Source organism: Sminthopsis crassicaudata, chromosome 6 (assembly GCF_048593235.1).
Source record: "Sminthopsis crassicaudata isolate SCR6 chromosome 6, ASM4859323v1, whole genome shotgun sequence".
In the NCBI taxonomy this organism is placed as follows: domain Eukaryota; kingdom Metazoa; phylum Chordata; class Mammalia; order Dasyuromorphia; family Dasyuridae; genus Sminthopsis; species Sminthopsis crassicaudata.
In genome coordinates, this window is record NC_133622.1 from 198,845,418 (window position 1) to 198,868,338 (window position 22,921).

General features: G+C 38.9%; 1 protein-coding gene across 2 annotated transcripts; it reads left to right on the top strand.

The window, feature by feature from the left end:
* The first annotated feature begins 499 nt into the window (after positions 1-499).
* On the top strand, positions 500-22,027 carry SPTY2D1 (SPT2 chromatin protein domain containing 1). Of its 2 annotated transcripts, XR_012483480.1 has the most exons (7): positions 500-3,018; positions 12,182-12,296; positions 13,539-14,866; positions 14,923-15,137; positions 16,242-16,407; positions 16,780-16,857; positions 18,822-22,027. XR_012483480.1 is itself a non-coding variant. In XM_074275237.1 (6 exons), the coding sequence occupies exons 1-6, from the start codon at positions 2,959-2,961 to the stop codon at positions 18,913-18,915; spliced, it is 2,112 nt and encodes a 703-aa protein (XP_074131338.1). In that variant the 5' UTR covers positions 500-2,958; the 3' UTR covers positions 18,916-22,027. The 2 variants fall into 2 exon arrangements, 1 of the variants encoding a protein (XP_074131338.1); XM_074275237.1 differs by having other exon boundaries at positions 13,539-15,137.
* Positions 22,028-22,921: the final 894 nt, after the last annotated feature.

A 22,921-nucleotide genomic window follows, 5' to 3' on the forward strand; every position in this document is an offset into this window, starting at 1 on the left:
TGTTAAGTATAGTTCATTGATATTTGAATTTATGAGTGTTTTCAAATGTTCTTTACATTATTTCCTACCATTGTTACCTTATGCTTATTACTAATATACTTAACCATACTAACTGGTTGGAGGATAGTTGATTAGATAGACCAGAACAAGATACAATTTCAACACCTAAGCCTCATCCACAAGGGGTCATTCAGTCTCTGCTTGGAAACCTTCAGTCAAGAGGAATCCATTACCTCCTGAAGTAGCTTATTCCACCACTTCTGAATAGTTCTATTTGGAAATTTTTCCCAAATTTCCCCAAAAATCTTAGCCTAAAGATCCTCTCCAAATTTTCATTGTTCCTGGATTTGCTTTCTTGGTTAAACAGAACAAGTCTAATTCATTTTTCAAGTGATAGAACTTCAGATACATGAAGACAACTACCATCAGACTAAATGACTCTCCTTCCTTCCCTTCCCCACCACTAAGTCCTCTCTAGGCTAAACATTTCTAGATTTTTTTTTTTAAGTCGGCCTTTGTATTCATCATTGTAGAGCTCCCGAGGAGAAACTTTCTCTAACAACTAAGATTAGTACCTTCTGCCCAATTTATATTAAGATAATTATCTGGAGAGCAATGAATAGTTCCGAGACTTTCCTGAACTCCCACAGCCTGTACATTAAACATCTAGATGCTTGCCTGGCACAGTGTTCATTCTCATCACCATACAGACCCCTTTCCTCCGGGATGCTCCTTCAGTAGGTAATGACCTTTTCTCAAACTTTCCCCAATTTTAAGCTAATTCACAAAATTGTGCTTGGTGTCCAATAACATTTCTTCTACTTGCAGGATTAGACAATAGGAACCTTATCTTTGTACCCTACCTTCAATATTTTATTCTGTATTTCTTAAATGGAACATCACTTTCCTTATAACTATGCACAGATCCCTTTATGAAGATGTTTTTTAGCCTCAGGTTCATAACCAGAAAACAAAGAGTCCAAGAAATTTAGCTTTTGAACCTGAAGAAATTCTGAAAGGAGTTATATAAAAATGACAAAGTATGTTCATTTGTAAAAATTATAACCAAAGAGGGCTTTTAGTGGATAAAGTTGCCACCCCTAGTGGAGAGGGATGGAAGATAGATTAATTTACATTGCTCTCTCTAGAAAATATACATTTATGCTAAATCCCACCCTTGATTATAGCCTTTCTTAAGTTTGTATCTTGCTACATTGGAAGTTTATCCCCACTCAGAATCCTCAGATTTAGGGACATGTCTTGGTTGTGAGCTTTCTCCTTTTCCCCTAGTGCAGATGCTGGGTCACCGTATGAGGTTTCTCCTTTGGAAGAAGGCATCATCCAGCAAAACACTGGAGAAAAACATTCATAGTGACTGGGATCTTGGAAGGTGTGGGTTGATAGCCTATGAACTGTTTTGTTTTGAAAATAAACTAGACCCACTACTGGGTAATCCCTCAGAATCCTTCCTACCTGGAATTCTAGAAAATAACGGCCACTGACAATCTGAATGGACCACAATTCCCATACCAGCTGCATGGAATGAGAAGAATGACGACTCTGGGTTTCAGTAAGGATCTAACTCAAAGCTTCTTTATGCAGACTCCCAGGACCAGGCTCTGGCACGACTCCTCCAGAACGATCGTCCTTCACTCCGACAGAGATGACGTGTAATTAAGGGCTCTAAGCACATCTAGATCTAGCAGAAACAAGCTAAGTCTTTAATATAAAATTCCAGAATGTTTAGAGTGGGAAGGTGCTCTAAAGATCACAGAAAGCAGCCCTCGCAAGCTACGGTGATTGGGAAGATCAGGTGGAAACTATTAAAATGAACAAGCTTGGACCTAAATAAAACAAACGCCGTTTCCTCTTTTTCTTTCGGAGGTGCGGGACTGCGGAAGTGATGCACAATATGTGAAGTGAAACTTTGCCTTAGGCTTTTATTTTGTTCGGGGAGGGATAAATTTGGGTAAAAATAGAAAAATATCAATGTTTTTAAAATATAAACTCCTTAAGCTTAGGGATTCTCAATGTATCAAAATCTAGTGGATATTATTTGAAGCTTTTCTCCCTGACATCTCGGGTTCACTTCTCGAACTCCCCCTTCGTCTCCCCCCCTCCCCCAGGCACCAATTTGCCAACCGCCCCCCACTGCCCACAACTATTAAAGTCCCTCCCAAGTCTTTATATAGTTGGGAGCCTCGGCTCATTCGGAGCTTCAGTTGGAGGCCTAAGAGGGGCCTGGAATTCCTCCGGGCACTGGGGACGAGTTCGCGAGTTTAAAAAGAGCGCATGAGCGCCCAGCGTGAAGCCAGTAGGGCTCTCGAGCAGGGTAACCAGTAGGCGCGCGCGCGGCCAGCGTTATATAGAAGAAGTCCGGCTCCTCTTGACACAATTCAGTTCAGCTCGTGAGGAGGCGCCCGTCTGCAGCCGATTCGGATCGCGGCCCCGGCAAGACCACCACCGAAGCCAGAGAACACGAGCCCACGATTCGGAGCCGCACAAGAGCAAAGATAAGCCGGGACAGCTGTGCAGCTCGCCTGTCACTTCCGCAGATCCAGGCGCCTGCGCACCACTCTCCTCACTCTCCACCCCTGAACCTCAGCCATAGCTCGTCATTGGTCTATCAAGGCTTGATCCCGCCTCCCAGGCGGTCGCCAAAGGCTGAAAAGTCATCCGACCCTCTTTTAACGTGTATCCGGTGTAGAGTGCGGAAGCTCTCGAGAGTGACGCACGAAACGGGGTGACGCAACCGAAATATTATAGGTTGCCCCAGAACGGGGAGGGCAGAGTGTGGGCTGAGGGGGGTCTTCCAAATTTGGAAGGCGCCGGAAGTAGACGTGGGGTGGAGGGCGCGGGTTGGGGAGCTCAGGGGGCAGCTGTAGCCGCCCGGGCGCCCGGCTGCGCCCGCGAGCCTCAGTGCTGCCCTGGCCCGGCTCGGCCCCAAGGCTTCGCACCATGGACTTCCGGGACATCCTGATGGTGGCGTCGGAACAGCAGGGACTCAACATCATCCCGGTAAGTGAAGCCTGCCAGGAGCGCGGGGTGGGTGGGGGGGAGGGGGAAGCAAGCGCTGCGCTCGCTCGGGGACCACCCTCTGCCGGAGCCCGGGGACAGCCGGGAGCAGGCGACCGTCCTGCCGGAGCCGGGAGCGCCCGGGCATGAGGGAACCCGGCCGTTGCCGCGCGCCGGCTACGCTGCTAACGGCCGGGGTCACAGCTGGGACCGCGGGGGGGGGGGGGCAGTGGGTGTCGGAGGGAGGGTGCCTGACTAAGTGCTGGTGGCCTCGCGCTTGCCTGGGACCGGTCCCCTTCCCGGGTCGGAGACCGCTTCCCGTGTGAAACGAAAGAGACGTCATCTCTCAAGTTGCTTCCAACTAGAAACTCCGGGCTCGTCTCGAGTCGGGGCGGGGAGGGGGGGAGGGGAAGATGCTGGCGAAGTTCCCCAAAGGTAGAAAAGCCCGACTGGAAGTTAGTTTTGTTCTCTCCAGCACCGCTCGGCCCTCGGCCCCTTGAGCGCCTGCAAACGCCCGGGGCTTCGCTCTCCCTCGACCTAATACACTCTTTTTGTCTGTCTGCGATTGCATGATGACCAAAGCTGGCCGGTGGCTGTCGCGGATGGTTTGGGTCTCCCTCTCCGCGTCCCCTCCTACTCAGCTGCAGCAGCCAATAAGATGAGCAGCCCTCCCCCCATCTGGGGTTGTCACCTTTTCTGCTGAGCCTGCAAAGGAAACGTAAATAGTACTTGTTTAGTCGAGATAAGTGTAGGAAACTTGAGAGAAAATTCTGCCGTTAAGGGCTTCTAAGTAAGTGCCTGCTGTCTGAGTGTGTGGCTGAAAGGGTGAGTGAGACGTGACCCCAGCACCCTCGAGGTCACGTCTTTCCCTGTGCTAAGACTGGATACATACACAATTAACCCTGGTACAAAAGTACTGTGCGAGTTCCTTGGAGAGAAAAGTCATTACTCCTTTGTAACTGAGAATCGGGTAAATTCAATCCATGTCAGCCCTGAAGGGCTAAGGGAAACTGTTCTTCCCCTGGGACTTCGCTGTCTCTGGATAGAACACCTGCTCAACTTGCTGTAACTATGTTACTTGTTTCCAGAACGTTACAGGGTAGCTGGATAGCATGGAATAGAGGTCTGGACCTCCAATCAAGGAATATTCAAAGTTCACTGTCGGTTATTGTGTGATAAGTCAATTTCTATCAACCTCGATTTCCTCCAAAAAGGGGGAGGGGGAGATGAGCATTAGCACCAACCTCCCTAGGTTGTAGTGAGGACCATAGGAAGTGTTTTTGTAAAGTTTGAACTGCTTTTCCCTTGCAGGTATTAGAATAAAATGTGCCTTGATGAAGAAACTTGCCTACTGTATTTTTGAGGATAGCATTTGGGTTCCATTTTAAAGTACAGAAGGGAATACTGAGAGGGGTGGGATATAACGACAGTTTGAGGTGAAAAATGCTGCCTACTGTTTGACTAAAGGGGGAAGGGGATCAGAAACAGTCTTAACTCTTTCCCCCCCCCCCCCCCTGAGTCTGGGGTTAAGTGACTTGCCCAGGGTCAAACAGCTAGGAAGTGTTAAGTGTCTGAGACCACATTTGAACTTGGGTCCTCCTGAATTCCAGGCTGGTGCTCTGTCCACTGCGCCACCTAGCTGCCCCCCTTTTTTCTTTTTCTTTTTTTTTTTTTTTTTAAAGTCTTTAACTCTTAATGAAGCACATACATCACTGGGAATTGAAGCTAGAGTGTTGGAGAGACTTCAAGATAGACTCCAAGCCAAAATGAATGAATGGTGATACTAATAAAGAGAACTCAAAAGAACAGATTTGGGAGAAATATAAGCTCTGTGCTGAAAGTAGCTAAAATAATGATAGTAGTTAGGATTTATATAGCATTATATATTTGTGGTTTGCAACGTGCCTTTTGCAAATATTTTATTTTATCCTCACAAACTCCTTGGGAGCTAGGTATTGTTATACCCCCACTTTAAAGATATGGAAATTGAGACAGGTAGCAGTTAAGTGACTTTCCTAGGGTCCTGCAACAAAGCAAGAATTCTGAGTCTGGATTTGAACTCCAGTCTTTCTAACACCTAGATCCAGTATTCCATCCACTGACAGTTAGTTGCCTAAATAATTTGTGTAGAGCTGATAGTTGATTTGCAAAGGAGACCATGTAAAAGAAGAGCCTGAAGACAGAACCCTTGGATAAGGAATACATTTAAAAATGGGAAAGTGATGAGGAGCCAGAGAAGTAGACAACTGGGAGATATCTAGAAAGATTTGTAGCCTCTCTGACCCCAGAAGAGGAGGAAATCTTCAGTGTTAGAGGTCAGAAAAAAGAAAAAATCATTCATTGATTTGGGCGATGGGACACTCCTTAAGCCAGCAGATCTAAATTTAGAGTTCTTACAGCCAGAAGCTTTGCAAATCCAGCAGTGTTTGTCTTATTCCCTCAGGATTTACTGAATGCAAACTGTAGACCTAGGGATAGTCTTAAAGCACAGTGAAACATGGGAGTTGGCTATTGCCTTTTCATATACAAATTGGCCAATTCTGTGTCCTCTTGACAGTGCTCCCAGCCCAGCTACACAGTGTGTGATGATACCTGTGGTTTGAGTAGTCAGGAATAGAAAATAAACAACTGTACTAATTCAGATCACCTGATATTTATTGAACACCTTATGTATATGAAATACTATTTGTAATTTGCAGTTTGTCTTCAACTTTTTAAGAGTTTCCTCTCTCCTTAAAAAGAAAAAAAAAACGGTTATTTCCGTTGGAAAGTTTTGTTTTTAAAGTCAGTCATGTAATTTGTAAATTTACATTACTTTTTAAAATACACAGCTTCCCCCCCCCAAAAAAATGTTAGTCACAGCTGTACATCATAAGCCTCTGAAATCTTGAGAAATAGGATTACTTTCAACTTTTTTTTTTAATTTAAGAGTTATTTCCTGTTAAATCTTTTTTCTAAAGTTTCTAAAGTCAATCATGTAATTCATAATTTACATTACTTTTTAACCCCAAAATTTTTTAAATGCACATCTTCCTTCCCAAAATAAAAATGTGTAGTCACAGCTGTATATCATAAGCCTCTGAAATCTTTGAGAAATAGGATTGCTTTCATTTTTTTTTTTTTTTTTTAAATTTTCTAGATAGGTCAGTATGGAGAGGTTCAATAAATCTTCCTTTTTTAGTCAATACATAGTATCAAGGAGTGGGATTGTTTTTCTTTAAGCAATACATCTTGTGTGCAAATCTAATACTATATTTCCACTCACAACTGACTTAATTACTGGAAAGTCTATTGATTTGTTTTTCAAATTAAATGTTATAAGCCTCTCTGAATGACTGACTAGTGCTATAAGAAAAAAGTCCTGATATTAGTGGTATTAGAGACCACCTATCTTTGCAACTAACTCTCTGTATAACTTAAGCATCACTTAACTTCTGGGCCCTTTTAGCCTATCTCTAAAGTCAGGAAGTTGAGCCAGATGTTCTCTAAAATCAGTTTCAGATCTTAAAATTCTGGCTTTAGGGGCAGCTCGGTGGCTCAATGGATAGAGCCCTGAAGTCAGTAGGAACCAAGTTCAAATGTGACCTCAGACAGGCTGTATGACGTTGGGCAAGTCATTTAACCCCAATTGCCTCAGCAAAAATAAAATAAATTCTGACTTAATAAATAAATAAAAAAGAGAAAAATAATAGCTAACATTTATATAGTGCTTATTATGTTCTGGGATGTTCTATTTTTTATTTATTTTTAATTAGCTAAGCCTCACTTACAGAGCTATTTCCCCAGGCTTTGCTCTGAGGGAGTGCTTAGCTTCAGAGCCCACCGGAAGGGACTAAAAAAATCAAGAAATAATAGTTTCATTTAAGGGCCAGAATTGCCCAGCTGCTTCAAACCACCTGCACAGACTACTCAGACCCTTGTGCTTAACATTACTTCTTTTTGAGGGGGGTTGATTGTGAGGGGAGTGGCTCTTTTGTCATGGTTAACCTAAGAAACAAAACTTTCAAAGAGGAAATAGCTCTATTTTTTTATTTTTGAGAGATAAAACTCTTATCCCAGAATATTCTTAGTTAAAAACAAAGACAAGGTTGCATCATGACTTTAAAAAAAAAAAAAAGAAAAAAAAGAAAAAGGCATCCTGAATTATTTCCCAGTGGAAAACTAAGAAAATAACAGGTGGTTCCAAGATTATATAGTCAAACTTTATATTAAGAAAAAAACTTATATCTGAATAACCTTAGGAAATTTCCCAATTCTGGTTTATTCCTTGAACTAAGAAAATAATTGGTTCTGAGATTATATAGTCAAACTTTATATTAAGTAAAAAACTTAAATCTGAATAACCTTAGGAAATTTCCCAATTCTGGTTTATTCCTTTCTGATCTTCCTATTCTCCCTCCCACTCCCCACCCAAAAGACCCTCAGTAATTATAAAGTCATAGTTTAGATCCTATGGAAAAAAATCTAATTAGATTTCTACATGGTCCCAAGGCTCAGGATTAGACTATTGGAAGGTGGGTGAGGCACAGAAAGCTTCTAGGAAACAAGATTTCAACTCGGTATAAGTTGGAGAAATTCTTTTTCAGAGGCCTTTAGCCTTCTAGCAAAGACATAGAAGACAATGGAACATCTTTCATATGTGGAATGGCAAAAATAAGCCAGTATGGCTAAATCACCTAGTGCTGCAAGAGTTAGAAAAGTATAAGAAAAAAGCCAAACTATTAAAAGATTTGTTCCAGAAGAAGGGGACAGTGTTTGAGGAGGATGGTATGAGGTGGGGAATAATCACAAATTAATGAAACTTCTTGATCGAGACTATTTCTGAGAATCTTGAATGGTATGGCCTGAAACAGTAAAGTGAGCAAACTAGATAGATATACAAGTTATGTAACAATAATTTAAAAAAAGGAAAAAACTTGTAAAGGTTTAAGAATCTTGATCCAAGACCAACCGAGTCTTTGGAAGACCTATAATGAGGCATGATAGACATATATTTTTGGACATGGCTACTCTGAATTAATTTTGCTTGATTGTGCTCATTTGTTTGAGATTTCTTCTTCCCCCCCCTCCTTTAAAGGTAATTGGGGTTAAAGAATAGAGGAAGACAGGTTGGCAATAAATGGTCCCCCTGCAAAAAAGGGGATCATTCTAACATGTATTTAAAAAATACACAGAAGGTAGCACAGATGGACATTTTTGACTCATATACTTTTATAAAAACAAGCAATGTAAAAAATGGTCATTTCTGGTTTTGCAGAGACTGTATGGAAATGTTCTTTTTTGGTTGTTTAAATTTTTTTCTTAAAGTAAAACATTTTAAACAAAAGGGTTTATATTTTATTCTAGAGTCCCTTTGGAGTTGGGAGAAATGGATGTGACACGATGAAACTTGAACTTTAGGAAAATCACTTTGCCAGCATGAAAGAGATTTGAGGCAGGGAAACCAAATTAGGAAGTCAAATTAGCTGTCCAGGGAAAGTTGGTGAGGGCCTGAAAGGGGAGAGAGGGGTAGGGAGAGTGCCAGGCCACACGGATGGACTGCATAGGTAGAGAGGAAAGGATTTCTCCTAAAGAGGTTATAGAAATGAAACAATCAGTCCTGTGAATTTGATTTGTGTGGTTAAGAATGAGGATGACAACATTAGAATACACTCCTGGATATGACATCTTTTATTCTTTTAGCTTACTGTTGAAGGGCACCTTTACAGTAATAAAGAAATTCAAAAGGTGTGAGTTTGGGGAAAAGATGAATTCTGTTTTGGTTATGTTGAATGAGATGACACCTGGTTTTTAATGTCCAGTAAGTATTTGATATGGAACTGGAGCTCAGGAGAAAATCTCTGAGAGAGATTTGGGATTCATATGCATAAAAATAATAATTGGATCAATGGAAGTTGATGAGGTGATATCCAGAGTGTTAGTTGGGGGTGGAGGGCAGGGGAAAGGGCCTATGTGAAAACCTTGGAGTGTAGTAGGATGATACTGATGATGATTCAACACTTCAGGTTTAGAGGAAAGCTGAGTGGTTAAAAACCTGAAAAGTAGACTATCCAAGAGTACCACTGAAGTGCTTCCGTGAAGTTGAAGGAGATGAGATTCATTCACATCTCTGAAGAGCACAGTTTCAGCTGAGTGATGGATAAGAGTATAGAGTTAAAATAGTGGGAAAAGTGAGGAATTGGAGAACAGATCTAAAGGGGGAGACATATATAGGACAATAGTAGTAGATGAGAGAGGGGTTCTTTTATTTTATTTTATTTTACCATTAGCAAATATTCAGCTTTGCCATACTGTTTTTGGAAGAAATGTCAATTTTCTATGATCCCACTCATCATCCCTGAAGTTTTCAATACCAATGTGCCTCTTTCTCCTGCCCTTTGATTCACTGTATGCTTTTTGCCATTATTATAATGAAAGCTCTTTGAGGGTTGTACCCTCAGACTAGGCTAGTGCTTGGCCCACAATGTTTGGAGTGTGTACTAACAATGTAAGGATGAAAGTGAATAGGATTGAATGGACAAGGAATCAATAAAAATGAGAGGAAGTGACTGAAAAGTTATTACAAATTGTGTTGACATAGTAAGGATGATCTGGAAGGGCAAAGGTTGATAGCAGTGACAGATGCTTCAGAAAGGGCAAGAAGAAACCATCTGGTCTGGCGCTGTATCTTGGTTAACTTTGAAAAAAGCATTTTCGGTTGAGGGAGGAGCCTGGAAAGATTGAGAATCTATGAGACACCTGAAGGGGGATGGTGATACCTTCAGGGAAAAAGAAGAGCAGATCTGGGTGTGGAATCCTAGCCTGAGCCTTTTGAGGAGACTTCTTTATACTCCTAGACTGAACTACCTTTATGGTATTGAGGAAAGGGAGAAGAGGAACAAGGCAAGGAAATTGGTCTTTTTGGTCAGGTTAAGCTTTGGATTCTTGAGGAGCCCCTTACTTTTGGTCCAGGAGTGGGAGGATTAAAGCTAAGGAATACCCATTCATGATTGGCTTTCAGGAAGGATTGGATATGCCTCCCATTTTCTGATATTTTTTCTGTTGGTTGAGATCAAGTTTTAAATACCCTCTCTGGAAACAGACCCATCTACCATTTTCACATTCTCCAGTCTTCCCCCTTTGTCCTTTCCCTATATAATAGTCTAATAATCTCTTAAATTCTTGATGATTTTGGACCTGTTTTATACATTCTATATTAACTGACACAAACCTGGTTTTGTGTTGTTTCAATTGTGTCCAATTCTTCATGATTCCATTTTGGGTTTTCTTTGGCAAAGAGAGTGAGCGGTTTACCATTTTCTCCTAGCCCATTTTACAGATGAAAAAACAGGCCAAAAGGGTTAAGTGGCTTGTTTACAGTCATATATAATCAGTAAATGTCTGAGACCAGATTTGAACTAACATTCTTCTGCTTCCAAACCCCCTTTTCAGGCCACCTAGCTGCCCCAGTACTGGGCTAGGCCAAATGTTAATTGATTAGCACTTTACTACCACACCACCACAGCATTTCTCTGAATTCAGGAAGCCTGAAATACAAGGTGACTAAAAACAAACATTTAGGTACTTTAATTGGGAGTTCTCTTGATAGATGTGTTGATGCTGGTAGCACAGGATATACTGGTTAGATTAGATCTGGCTTCATGAATAAATTCACTTACCTGGCACTTTTAAGCTGTTTTCAAAATGTTCTCTGTGCCACATGCATATATGGATCCTTAAATTTTCCTTTCCAGACCATTCTGGACACTTTTGACTTGAGATTGCTCCTTTAATTTTACTTGTTTTAGTATATTTTTCATTTCACCAATATCATTGGGCTTGTGATCTTTTTCCTCCTCTGATAGTTTCATGAATGAAAAGTGCCATAATCCTGGAACTAAATCAAACCCTACATAGTAATTAGTTTGTTACTTAACATAGGTTTGCAATGAGAGTGCCACATTCTGTTTTCATTTTAGTAATTCAAATAAATATTATCTTAGTTTTAGTCATTCCATGACTATATTGCATAAAAATTAAAACCCAAAGAAATGCCATCTGTGCTAAGCTAATGAGACATTTACAGGAAAGATAGTTGCCATTTGGAAGTAAAATATAAACCCTGCTAAGAGCCTGGCAGTTGACTCTGCAAATTAATAATTAACTTCAATACAAAGCCTGCACACCCATGCCTTAGAAAATTTTTTAAAAATTAAAATAGCATCTTTATCAGAACTGTAGAGAACATGATTTACAGAAAGGATACCCTCATCCTAAAAGCCTAAGGATGATTATTAGACACTTAGAAATGTTCATCAGCTCTTTTTTTTTTCCCCTTAGAATTCTTTCTTAAGCCAAGGACAAATTTAAATGTCTATTCAAACTCAGATTGATCCTTATTTTTCAGTTATACTGTGTATGATCTTTCTAGAATTGGAGCACAGTAATAAAGAAATAATTATTTTGCCACTTAATCATTTTTTAAAGATGGAATCTTAATTATTGAGAACTCTGGAGGCTGAGCCCCCATTATAGAACCTATTAGACAGATACTTCCCCTACCTATTATATTGGGGGGGGGTTCCTAAAGCCTTCTTCAATACCATACTGCTTTTCCTTTGAATAAACTGTTATATGATAACAGCCTCTTCCTTTTTCATTATGAAAGGAAATAAATTCTGCAGAATTTATCATGAATATACACATAAATAAATAGATTAAGCTTGCTAGGAAATGATATAGCTATTTACCATATATTCACAGTACCCTCCATGGCTAAGATGCTCATACCTCCTGGATGCATATCCTATGTTTGGAACCTCTGGTCTAGGGAACTGTTTTTTGCCTTCGCCTATTGCTACCTAAGACCTTTAAATATCTAAAGATGAGTCTGTTATCCAGAGTGGAAGAGATTTGTTAAGTTATTTTAAAATTATGGTTTTAGGATCTTAAATACACCAAAGTATGCCTTTTAAAGGTAATTTAGTATACATACAGCAAAACTTCACCGCTCCTGTTCTTTTCCATTCCTCTCTTTGATGTGTACTGATCCTTTGGAGTTGAAATAAATCTTTCATGGAAATTAAACATGGCTGCTTAGAATCAGATTATGTTAGGAAATGAATGGGCCAAAGGATGGTTCAGAGGCACAGCATTCTTATTAGAACTTTCCTTTTTTCCCTTTCAGAAAAGATATAGTTTGGCAGTAGGTCCTCCTAAAAGAGATCCCAAAGTCAAGGGTGTACAGTCAGCAGCAGTGCAAGCTTTCCTCAAGCGCAAGGAAGAAGAGCTAAGAAGAAAAGGTAAGTCCATTTGACCTCAGCTCTCCCACCTTCACAATTCCTTTATATGTATGTAGATAGTTTATTAACTTTGTTCATTCTTGTTTACAATGTGAAGAATTCTAGTATTTGTCCTATGACCCTTTATTGGATTATAAATTCCTTGAAACCAAGACTGTACGCATATTTGGCTATGGCTTTTATCTAACCATGGCCCAAATGAATGTTTTATCATATTTCAGCTTAATGCTTTTAGTTTGGGGGGATTTTTTGTTTTGTTTGTTTTATTTTGGGGGGGGTTGTTTTAATTTTTGTTGAGAACAGCCTTCTTTTGAGACTAGCTTTGGGTATGATATACTTTGTGTTCTTGATATATACAACTAAATGAGAAAATTAGCTCTGCATTATAATTCAAAGAGAATTATTAGTTACACTACCTGCAACTCATTTCATACCAAGGAAACTTGTTATTTTCTATATCATTAACTATGTTAATTCAGTTCTGTTATCTCTGTCACAGCCTGCAAGATAACCATTCCTGGAAATATATTGTCTCCAGCTGTTTTTGTACTACTGGAGAAATTTTTTTTCTGGCATTAGTTATTCCTGCTTGTTCTAGGTAGACTATATTAATCATCATTGTCTAGATGGAAGGAGGGGTTGCCTTGCCCACATTCCAGATTTTTAAATAATCTTATTATTCCTATCCTCAAAGGTTGCCACTCTTTTTGACTAATCCCATTGTTTTCCTCTTTTACCTCCTTCTGTTCTTTGTCCCATTGCTTATAAAAAGGGGCTGCATCTCCTTAAAGTCTTTGAGCTTGTTGAGGAAGCCATTGATCTCTTATTAGTAAATTTCCTCTTTACAAAATAGAGCTTTGTAACTCAGTCTACTTGATTTTTATTTGCAATATAAGATTTATAGGAATATAAAGGCAATGATGCAATCAATAAAAAACTAAATCTTGGTAACTGTAAAGTTCAGTCATAGTTTCCTTCAGAAGGCAAATGATTACTTTGAAGGTTCTTGGAATCTGGGCTAATTTGTAAAATAACCTTGTTAAGCCATTTTATTTTGATTTGAGTAACTGTCTTTCATATGCTTGTCATATGGAAAACCATGTATAATCTATTCATTATTGAATGAATGATATTTCCTAGAGGTCTGCAAAGTTATAGGTTGAATCTTGGGTTTCTCTAGTTGCACAATGTCATGTTGTTACATTATTGTTCTGTTAACATGTTCCTATATATCATTTTTAGCTTTAGAGGAAAAGCGGAAAAAGGAGGAATTGGTGAAAAAGCGCATCGAGTTAAAACATGACAAAAAAGCAAGAGCCATGGCGAAGCGGACAAAGGACAACTTCTATGGTTATGATGGGACGCCTGTTGAAGAGAAATCAAGAAGGAAACAGGTAGTCGAGGGACCCACAGGCCACAGAGCAGACCAAGAATACTTGAATGAGGAAGAACCAGAATCATTGGAATATTGTCAGACAGAGTCAGAGCATGATGAATCAGAGGAGTATGAGCAGGAAGAACCCCCTCCTCTGAAGTCTGTAACCAAGCCAAAGGCCCCCCTCAAAAGTGCTCCTCCACCCATGAACTTCACGGACTTAATTAGGCTGGCTGAGAAAAAGCAGTACGAACCTGTGGAAATTAAGGTAGTAAAAAAAATAGAGGAACGCCCCAGAACTGCAGAAGAACTGAGGGAAAAAGAATTCTTAGAGCGAAAAAACAAAAACATAGATAGAGGAAAAGAGAAAAAGGTGCTTGAAAAAGAGAAAAGGCTAGCTCCCCCAACTGTGTCCAGAAAGGTTTCTTCCCCAAAAGAGAGTGTTAATGCAAGACACAAAGGTCCTGGGGACAAACATTCCTCTTCCAGGGGAGGCCATCTTCCCCAAGTAGGTGCTGAGAAAAAATCTAGGCCTATAGCAGCCAACGAGAAGCCTATGAGACTGCCATCCACTAAGTCCCAACCTGGAGAGAGGACCAAAGTAGGGCCTGGAGACCAGCACTCCTCACCTAGTGAAAGCCACAAACTCTTGCTTAATGGGGCACAGAAGTCCCGCCCTAGCTCCCATTCTGTGGGCACAGGAATCTCAAAGACTCCAGTTCGTGGGAATCAAAAATCCAGTGAGCACAGACCTTCCAAATCCCCTTCTTCTCATCCTAGTCATTCCAAGTCTGCAGCTATCTCCACTCCACATGACAAGTCAAGAAATTCAGGTGCCAAGCAGCCAGGGAACAGTTCCAGCTCAAATTCAGGGCGGCCAGGCATGGGGACTTCTCGGCCAGTTCTAAGCCCAAGCCCTAGGAGACACGGTGACAGCTGCAGCTCAGGACCTGAACAGCAAATCAATGGATCCAAACGCTTGATCAGTGGGTCAGGTCCCACTGGACGACCTGTTAGTGGCTCAAGTGGCCGTGGGCATCCTACAAGCAATTTAAGCTCTGGCCAGTTAGCCAGTAGTACAAGCTCTACAGGGCGGACAGTGACCCAACTTGGGCGACCTGTCAGTGGCTCAAGTGGCCCTGGGAGACCAAGCTCAGGTGGCCCTGGGAAGCCTGTGGGTGGCCCTGGGAGACCCGTGGGCAACTCGGGTGGCCCTGGGAGACCCGTGGGCAACTCGGGTGGCCCTGGGAGACCCGTGGGCAACTCGGGTGGCCCTGGGAGACCCGTGGGCAACTCGGGTGGCCCTGGGAGGACAGTCAGTGGCTCAGGTCCCCCTGTAAAGCCCAGGTGCACAGTTGTTTCAGAAACTATCTCTTCCAAGAATATCAGCAGCCGGCCCAGCAATGGGATGATGAATGGGATGAGGTCTCCTCCACCTGGCTACAGACCAGCTGTATATCCACAAGGTAAGACCCTAAGGGAGTGTTGTATATCCTGGGGGGAATTTCAACATATCTACATCTAGAAATCTGTTGTATCATCTCTTTCAGTATTTGTGTGCTGGTAAAGGATAGGAACATCATTTTGCTCATTCACCAGAGCTATTCTAAATCTTATGGATTACTATCTGAGATTTTTAACTCTAAAAATGTCTTGGGAAACGAGCTCTTTGGGAGAAACTGGCTGTTATACTTGAAGTTTTGCAGTCTGCAAGAAATATCTCTCCTGGGCTCCTCCCACAGAATTCAATGAAGCTCTGATTTTGTGGATGGAGTTTCTGCAGTGCTGCAGCTACATTAAGCACTTTGGCTGAGGGTTAGAGGAGTAAAAGTACAGAAGCTTCTTGCCCTTGTACATACTTAGGGGAAAAGAAAAAATACATACATATTAAAAACAGAGAACTGGAAATTACTAAGCAATGAAGAAGGATATATCCCCCCCTTTACTATATATATATATTTACTTTTCCCAGTTAATATGCAAAACAATTTTTTTCCATTTGTTTTTTCTCTCCCTTTCTTCCCATTATTGAAAAGCCACTTGTGAAGTTTTGCAAAACATTTCCATAAAAGGATATTGTAAAGAAAAAGTTTTCCACCTTTCTTTTCTTCTCTCCCCCCCCAAAAAAAAAGAAAAGAAAAAAAGTATGCTTCAATCTGTTTTCAGATAAAATAAGTTCTTTCTCTAGGTATGGATGTTATTTTTCATCAAGTCCTTCACAGTAGTCTCTTTCACAGCTGGTTAGCTTTTAAAGAAGATTTGATAATTCCATTATTAAACAAATATCAGGGCAGCTAGGTGGCGCAGTGGATAGAGCACCAGCCTGGAATTCAGGAGGACCCAAGTTCAAATGTGATCTCAGACACTTAACACTTCCTAGCTGTGTGACCCTGGGCAAGTCACTTAACCCCATCTTTGGGGGGGGAAAAACCCCAAATATCAAAGATATCTGGGTTTTGTAATTTATTATAAAAAACAATTACCATCCCCATCCCTCCCCCCAGCAATAAGATTTTTTTTTTTTTTTTTTTTTTTTTTTTTTTTTTTTAAATTTATTTTTTAATGCCTAGGTACTCAGAGATCACCGTTTCCCCCTATGGCCCGGAAACGGTATCATGATGATGAGGAGGAGGAGGAATATGACTCTGAAATGGAGGATTTCATTGATGATGAAGGAGAACCTCAAGAAGAAATATCAAAACATATTCGGGAAATCTTTGGCTATGACCGTAACAAGTAAGTTTATTGAATATGTCATTATTTGTTAACTGGAAATAATCAAAAGTTGTAGCAAAATAGAATTTAATAGTACAGTCTTTGAACAACTGAAATGTCTTAACATTTGGGAAATGGATGTATTGTGGTGTATCTGTATGTTAAGAGTGCTTGGATATCACTAGCTTTTTTTTTTTTTTTTTTTTTTTTTCCCCCACATGCGAAAAACCAATAGTATCTTAAGTATGAAATTTGTTTACTTAGTCAACTAGTAGACATTTATTTTTCAAAATAAGATTTGGGGATCTTGTTAAATGATGGATCTTAGTTATTTTGTAATGTTAATTTCTGATTTTTTTTTTTTTTTTTTTTTTTTTAATTTCTGATTTTCAGATACAAAGATGAAAGTGATTATGCCTTACGTTACATGGAAAGCAGCTGGAGAGAGCAACAGAAAGAGGAAGCCAAAAGGTATGCATCAGACCCAGTAACCTGTAAAAGTCTTTTCTGTTTGTGGAACTATGACTAGCTTCATGTTCATACTTGATGAAAGCAAGGATTTTACATTTCAAGAAATCATTGCAAATAATCAGCTAAAGCTAAATACTGAGCTCTTCACTTTATACTTGAGGCTATGAAGACATGGATGAAAAAGAAGTATAAAGAGGGTTCATGCTTTTAAAGAGCTTAATGAGCTTTTACTCATAAAATGATTTAAAGTACGAGGCAGTATATGGTGAGGAGCCCCAACAATAAGGTCTTAGAAGTTTCTTAGGTCTTAGAAGTTTCAGGTTAAGAGAGTTCATGGTGGGCACTATTTCCAAAACAGAATTTCTAACGTAATTTCTTCCGCAAACTCCTTCCAAAATTCCCCACTTCTATCAAAACCATCTTCATTTTTATTTTTAAATAAAATTTTGGTGCCTTATTTTTACATTCACCTATATTTTCCATTATATTCTTCCCACTGCCTTTCTAGAGGATCCATCTTTTAAAATGAAATCTTTAAAAAAAAAAAAAAAAATCTGTATAACATCAAATATATACCAAGTCATAACTTCTGAATATTATTTTGTTTTGTGGTGGTTGTTTTCAACATTTTGTGAAAATCAGATTAATTTTGATAACATCTTATAATTGATTCAATCTAGTATCACCACTATTTTATATAACTACTTGCAGTCACATCTCTTCATCTTTACTTTCAGAAGTTCGTATGTTTATTTAGCTTTCCTATGACAAGTTTTCCTCTCAGATCAGTTTAAAAGTTCGACTGTCCTATAATTTAAAAAAACTTAGCAACTCTCCTCTACTAGTTGTACAATAATAGAAAATGATAACTGTGTGTAAGATGCAGTTTCCTAGTGACAAGATGGGAAAAGGGGTTGCTAATCACACATTCCTAATTTTCAGCCAGTTGGTGTTCCCTGAGCCTATGCTCCTTCGGACTTTGTAACTGTTAGTTACAAATCTGTATCTGTAACACTACAAGGCTATATAACCATATATATATCCACCTATGATGATGCCCTCTAATTTTGGGGTACTTCAGCCTTTCTCATAAAAATGACTTGCCCTCCAGGTCTTTTAGCTTTTTTGAAGAACTAACAATTTAACTCCCATTTTGGTAACTACTAGCTTTACCAATAAAGGCATTGTACTGGGAGCTTTTTATACCTCAAGTTTAATTTCAGTCACAACAATTTACATTGTTATCATTGTGTATATATTGTTGCTTTCCTGATTCTGTTTAATTATTTTATATCAGTTCTTATAAGTCTTCACAGGATTCTTTTTGTCATTTCTTAAAAGATAGGCGGTAGTCTATTAACTTTCATTTACCACAACTTGTTGACCATTCCTCAATGAATGGAATATTTATGAAGCTATATCCCCACATTCCTATGAAAGGTTCTTGGAAGTTAATGACTGTCTTCTCATTGCCCAGTACCTGAAACTTTAAAGGTGCCTTGATGTTTGAATTAAATTGTATTCATCTTCCGACTAAGAAAATTTAGAGAAATACTTTTCTTCTCCCTACTATTTCCTATGGACTTCATGACAAAGTAAAGCCTCAATTCTCTGAAGTGACTATTTCTAGTAGCATCAGAACAAACAAAATGTAATATTTAGGGGAGCATCTTTATTGAATAAGATTTATGGTCCTTATCATTAATTATATGATATATTAGCAAGAATAATAAAACTTTTTACTTATACATTTTCCATAATTACATTTACATTCCCTATCATGTGACTCTTGACAACAAAATGGTTCCTTAAGGTGGTTTGATGTATTTGAGTTCCACTGCCTAAATGAGCTTCCTCCTCATTTAACATTTTTAGTTAGTTTTGTTACTTTTATTCTATCTCGCCTTTTGAGAAGGGTATTTATCTTACATGGCATAATAAAGAATGTTTCTATTTTCATACAGCTTGAGACTTGGTATGCAAGAAGACCTAGAAGAAATGAGACGTGAAGAGGAGGAACTCAAGCGCCGGAAAGCCAAGAAAATGAAACTGCGTTAGCTGCAGGTTTTAACCATTGGGAGAAAAGGCTTTATTGAGAACTCTCTGCAGACTGGAAAAAACCCCTTTTTCCCTTTGGTTTTTATTTGAGGACTATAGAAGGAGATATGTAAAGGAAGCACTGGAAAACAAGGCTGTGGTTTGAACAGAAAGTATTTATTTTTTAATACTTGCCAGAGTTAAATCTGTAATGCAGATGAAATGTAATATTCATTTGAATGTTTATATATGAAATTAGCTGTTCAAAGATGCCAGCAATGATACTGATGAGCTATGCACACTGATGTGGGGGGTCCACTCACCAGTTGTTTGCTAGTCACCTGTTATTTATTTGACAGTTAAAAATCAAGTGAGGATTGTTTTGTTTCCATAGTTACTACCCAGATATTTGGGTAGGACATCCCTGAACCAATAAGATCATGTCATAGGCTTCTCTTAAGAATAGTAACCTGTAATGTCAGTCTTTTCCACAAGTGTTGCCAGCAATAAAGGAATCTGCCCTGGCCTATGTGTTTGAGAATCCTGGGGTCTTAAAATAATTTGACAATATAAAGTAGGGTTCATAATTTCAGAATGGCTGCTATTCCTATGATTTTGAAATAAAAATGTAATAAATTATCTTGGACTCCACATTGTCCAAGGATTGGATGCTGAGCATTTTCAATCAAAAATGTGTGTTATATTGGGAGTTTTATAAGCTCTGCCTCTTGATACAGAATATTCTTTACCCAGTTTTCTTTGCAGTTTTATGATTACCCTGGTTCTAAGCCCAAGGTAAAGTAGAAAAAGGTCACTGTGTAGACTAATTATTTTTTAAAGTCCACTTTTATATTGAAGAAAGAGTATTCCTAAATAAAGGAGTTGCTTTATTCCAGCGTTAGATTTGGGAGCATTATATCTAAAATCTAAAGCTAAATATGGGTTGGTTTTCCCCCTTAAGAGTTTCTTCAAGGTACACTTTTAGTGCCTCTCAGTATTAAAAGATTGGCATTAAATTAGTACTGATCATTTAATGGCAGAAAACATTATGTTAACTTTTATATCGAAAATATCACCTCTTTTGTCAAATATTGCACCTTTATTTCAAGCTATGCACTGAAGAAAGCTCACAAAGTCTGTCCCCTGGCATTGCTTTCTTACTAAGCTGAGGGTTTATTTTTCACTCATTTTTGTCCATCTCTCCATCCCTCAGTTCATACGTTTTGTGCCATTTGAGCCATTTTTTCACGTACTTCTAGCAAGAAGACTTAACTTCCAAAGAATAATTTAATCCCAAGAAGTCAGCAAGAGAATTGAACCATGAAATGATGTTATAGAGCGAAAAGCCTGGACTTTAACCTGTTAACTGAAAATGGTAGAACATTGATGACACATCTACTCATGGAACACATTCTCCATTGACCTTTATTGTCCTAGGAGGGATTAGGGGGGTGTGGAGGGGGTCCAGGAGGAGTCCTTTAAGGGTTCTTAGTCATCATTATATTCATTTCTTTGAACAGAACTTTCTGTGTACATTCTTTGATTCCCCACACTTCCTTTTAGTCTTCCCACTAAGCAAAGAGAATAAAGAACCTGTGTGAGTTTTTCTCCTAGCCAATAGATTGTGGTCATACATTAGCATCTCTTAATGGGGCCAGATGATTCTATTTACAAATTAGTTTGCTCAAGATGAATTCCTTCTAAACTATGAATATAATAATATGATTAATATTTTGCTGTGGTTAAATTATTATAAAGTCAGGCAAACTGCCTGCTTTGCATAATTTTAGAATTTTGAAGATTGTCTCATTTGGACCTAGCGAAAACTATGCATTTTCTTTATCTTATCTCTAGAAAAACATCTATTTAGAGCATTTGTGAGACATTGATGACATAATATCCTGATGTGACTGCTTTTTACTCTCCTGCATACTATAGCCACAAAGACTTACCAGTATAACTGGTTCTAAAGACCTTGGGGGTTTTTCCTGTCAAACTAAGATAGTTGGGATTTTATTTCCCTTAACCATTACTGGTATGCTCACAGTACATTTTGTACTTTTCACCTCTTACAGAGTAGATTGTTTATTTCCCATGTAGACTCATACAGTAATAAGAGTTTTGGAATAATATACTACAGTACTTTGTGACTTAGCTAACAAATTTTGTTAGTGGGTTTTTCATTTTTAGATTATGAAACTTTTAGTGTTTTTGTGTAGTTATACATATAGTAGAAAAGTCCATCGTACATATATATATATGGATTTGGTTCAATTGCGTTGTTACGACTAGTCTTCCTTGTATGTGGGAAGCTCTCATTGTAACATGGTGAGCTTGTGAGATAGATTTCAGTCTTGCCCCTCTCAACACCAGCATTACAATAGGGTGCACTTCAACTACCAACTTTGGTAGTTCAAGGCAGCCTTAGAATTTGTATTCATCTTAACCTTCTTTCTAAGTCCCATCTACTACTCACCAGAAAATTCATTTTAAAATCAGCTTGCAAAACATTGGAAATACTCATGTACCTTGAGAAGCGAAGAAACCAGAACATAGGCTGATATTCATAAAGGATCATGCATCAAGTGTTTGATTTTAATTTTTTTTTTTATTTGGGGATATTTTTCAATATTTGAAGATGTGCCTTTTTATTAGGTAAGGTTATTTTGTGAATGTAGTTAAGTACTAAAACCATAATGGGTGCAGCATTTCTGAAATTAATAATGTGAAAGTAGTTTTCATAAAACCCCAGTGTGGCTTTGATTGCACAATTACTTTCTATGCTGTTGCTAAGTCAAAGTAAGGGCACTTTCTATTTAAAGTTACTTCCAGAAATTGTCTTTGTATACTGTAAATGTAATATAATGTCTACTTGGAGGCCAGGGTACTGCATATCACAGGCAGCCTTAGATACAGAAGACTGTATGCTGTGAAGGAGTGGGAGTTGGAGGAATATATCAGATAACCTGTCTATGAGAAGCTGTTAATTTTTTATGTAAATCTGAAGATTTTTTCCTGAGAAATTATTTTTATTCTGTTTTGCATTTTGTAATTTAAAAGTGGCTGCAGAACATTTCTGAAGTATAGTAGGAAACCAAAACACTTGGAAAGAGAATAAATATATGAAGAGAGACTGGTGGTTTTATTTTTAATGTTTGAATGTATCAGACTAACACTTGGTGAGTGGACATGATGCAATATGTTTGTATAATTGAGGGTAGCCCTAGATTTTCCTTGAGGTTATTTGTTCAAAATCATTGTGTTTTTAACACAATGTGATAAATCAGGTGTTTAAAAAAAAAAAAAAAAAAAAAGCCCTTTTACATAGCTGTCTTTCTGGTGCCGTTGAAGTGCGAGAATACTTTTGCACATGCAGAAACTAATAGGTGAAAGTTTTTCAATTGATGTATAAAAGAAATAGGTATTAAAAATTTTATTTATACTTTAACTGGTTTGCTTTTATTTACCTAAAACTTGAGATTTTCTATAGACTACTTAATTCCAGACATTTTTGCCAAGACCCAAGAGATACCAGGTGTAATGTATTATTGGTGAAAAATCAAAAGTTTTAGCTTGTTTTCCTGCCTCTCAATTCTTCCCTCTTCCACTCACCCCCTGATCTTAGCTTGACATTGATCTGCTGCTGGTAATCCTGGCAGCCAGATAACACTGCTTTCTTGATCAAAATTTGCTTTAGGAAAGTGTCGGGGAGAGGGCGGGGTGGTGTTGAGGATCCATGATAAGAGGCTTGGGATCTTTAAATTCGGGATGGAATGAGAGGTGGGCTTAAGTTCTACTCATGGAATAAGATGATGTCCTTAAAAATGTAAAAAATTAGTCATATATGTGCTCATGAGTAGCCCTTTAAAAAAAAGTGAATTCTACATATCAGCTTGAAAACAGACTTTAAAGATCACCTAATCCAATCACCCCCACTGTGTAGAGGAACCTATCTGGAGAGCAGAAGAGAACATTCCTTGAATGTTTGGAACTTTGCCTATCTTTAGTTTTCACAGATTTGCAGTTC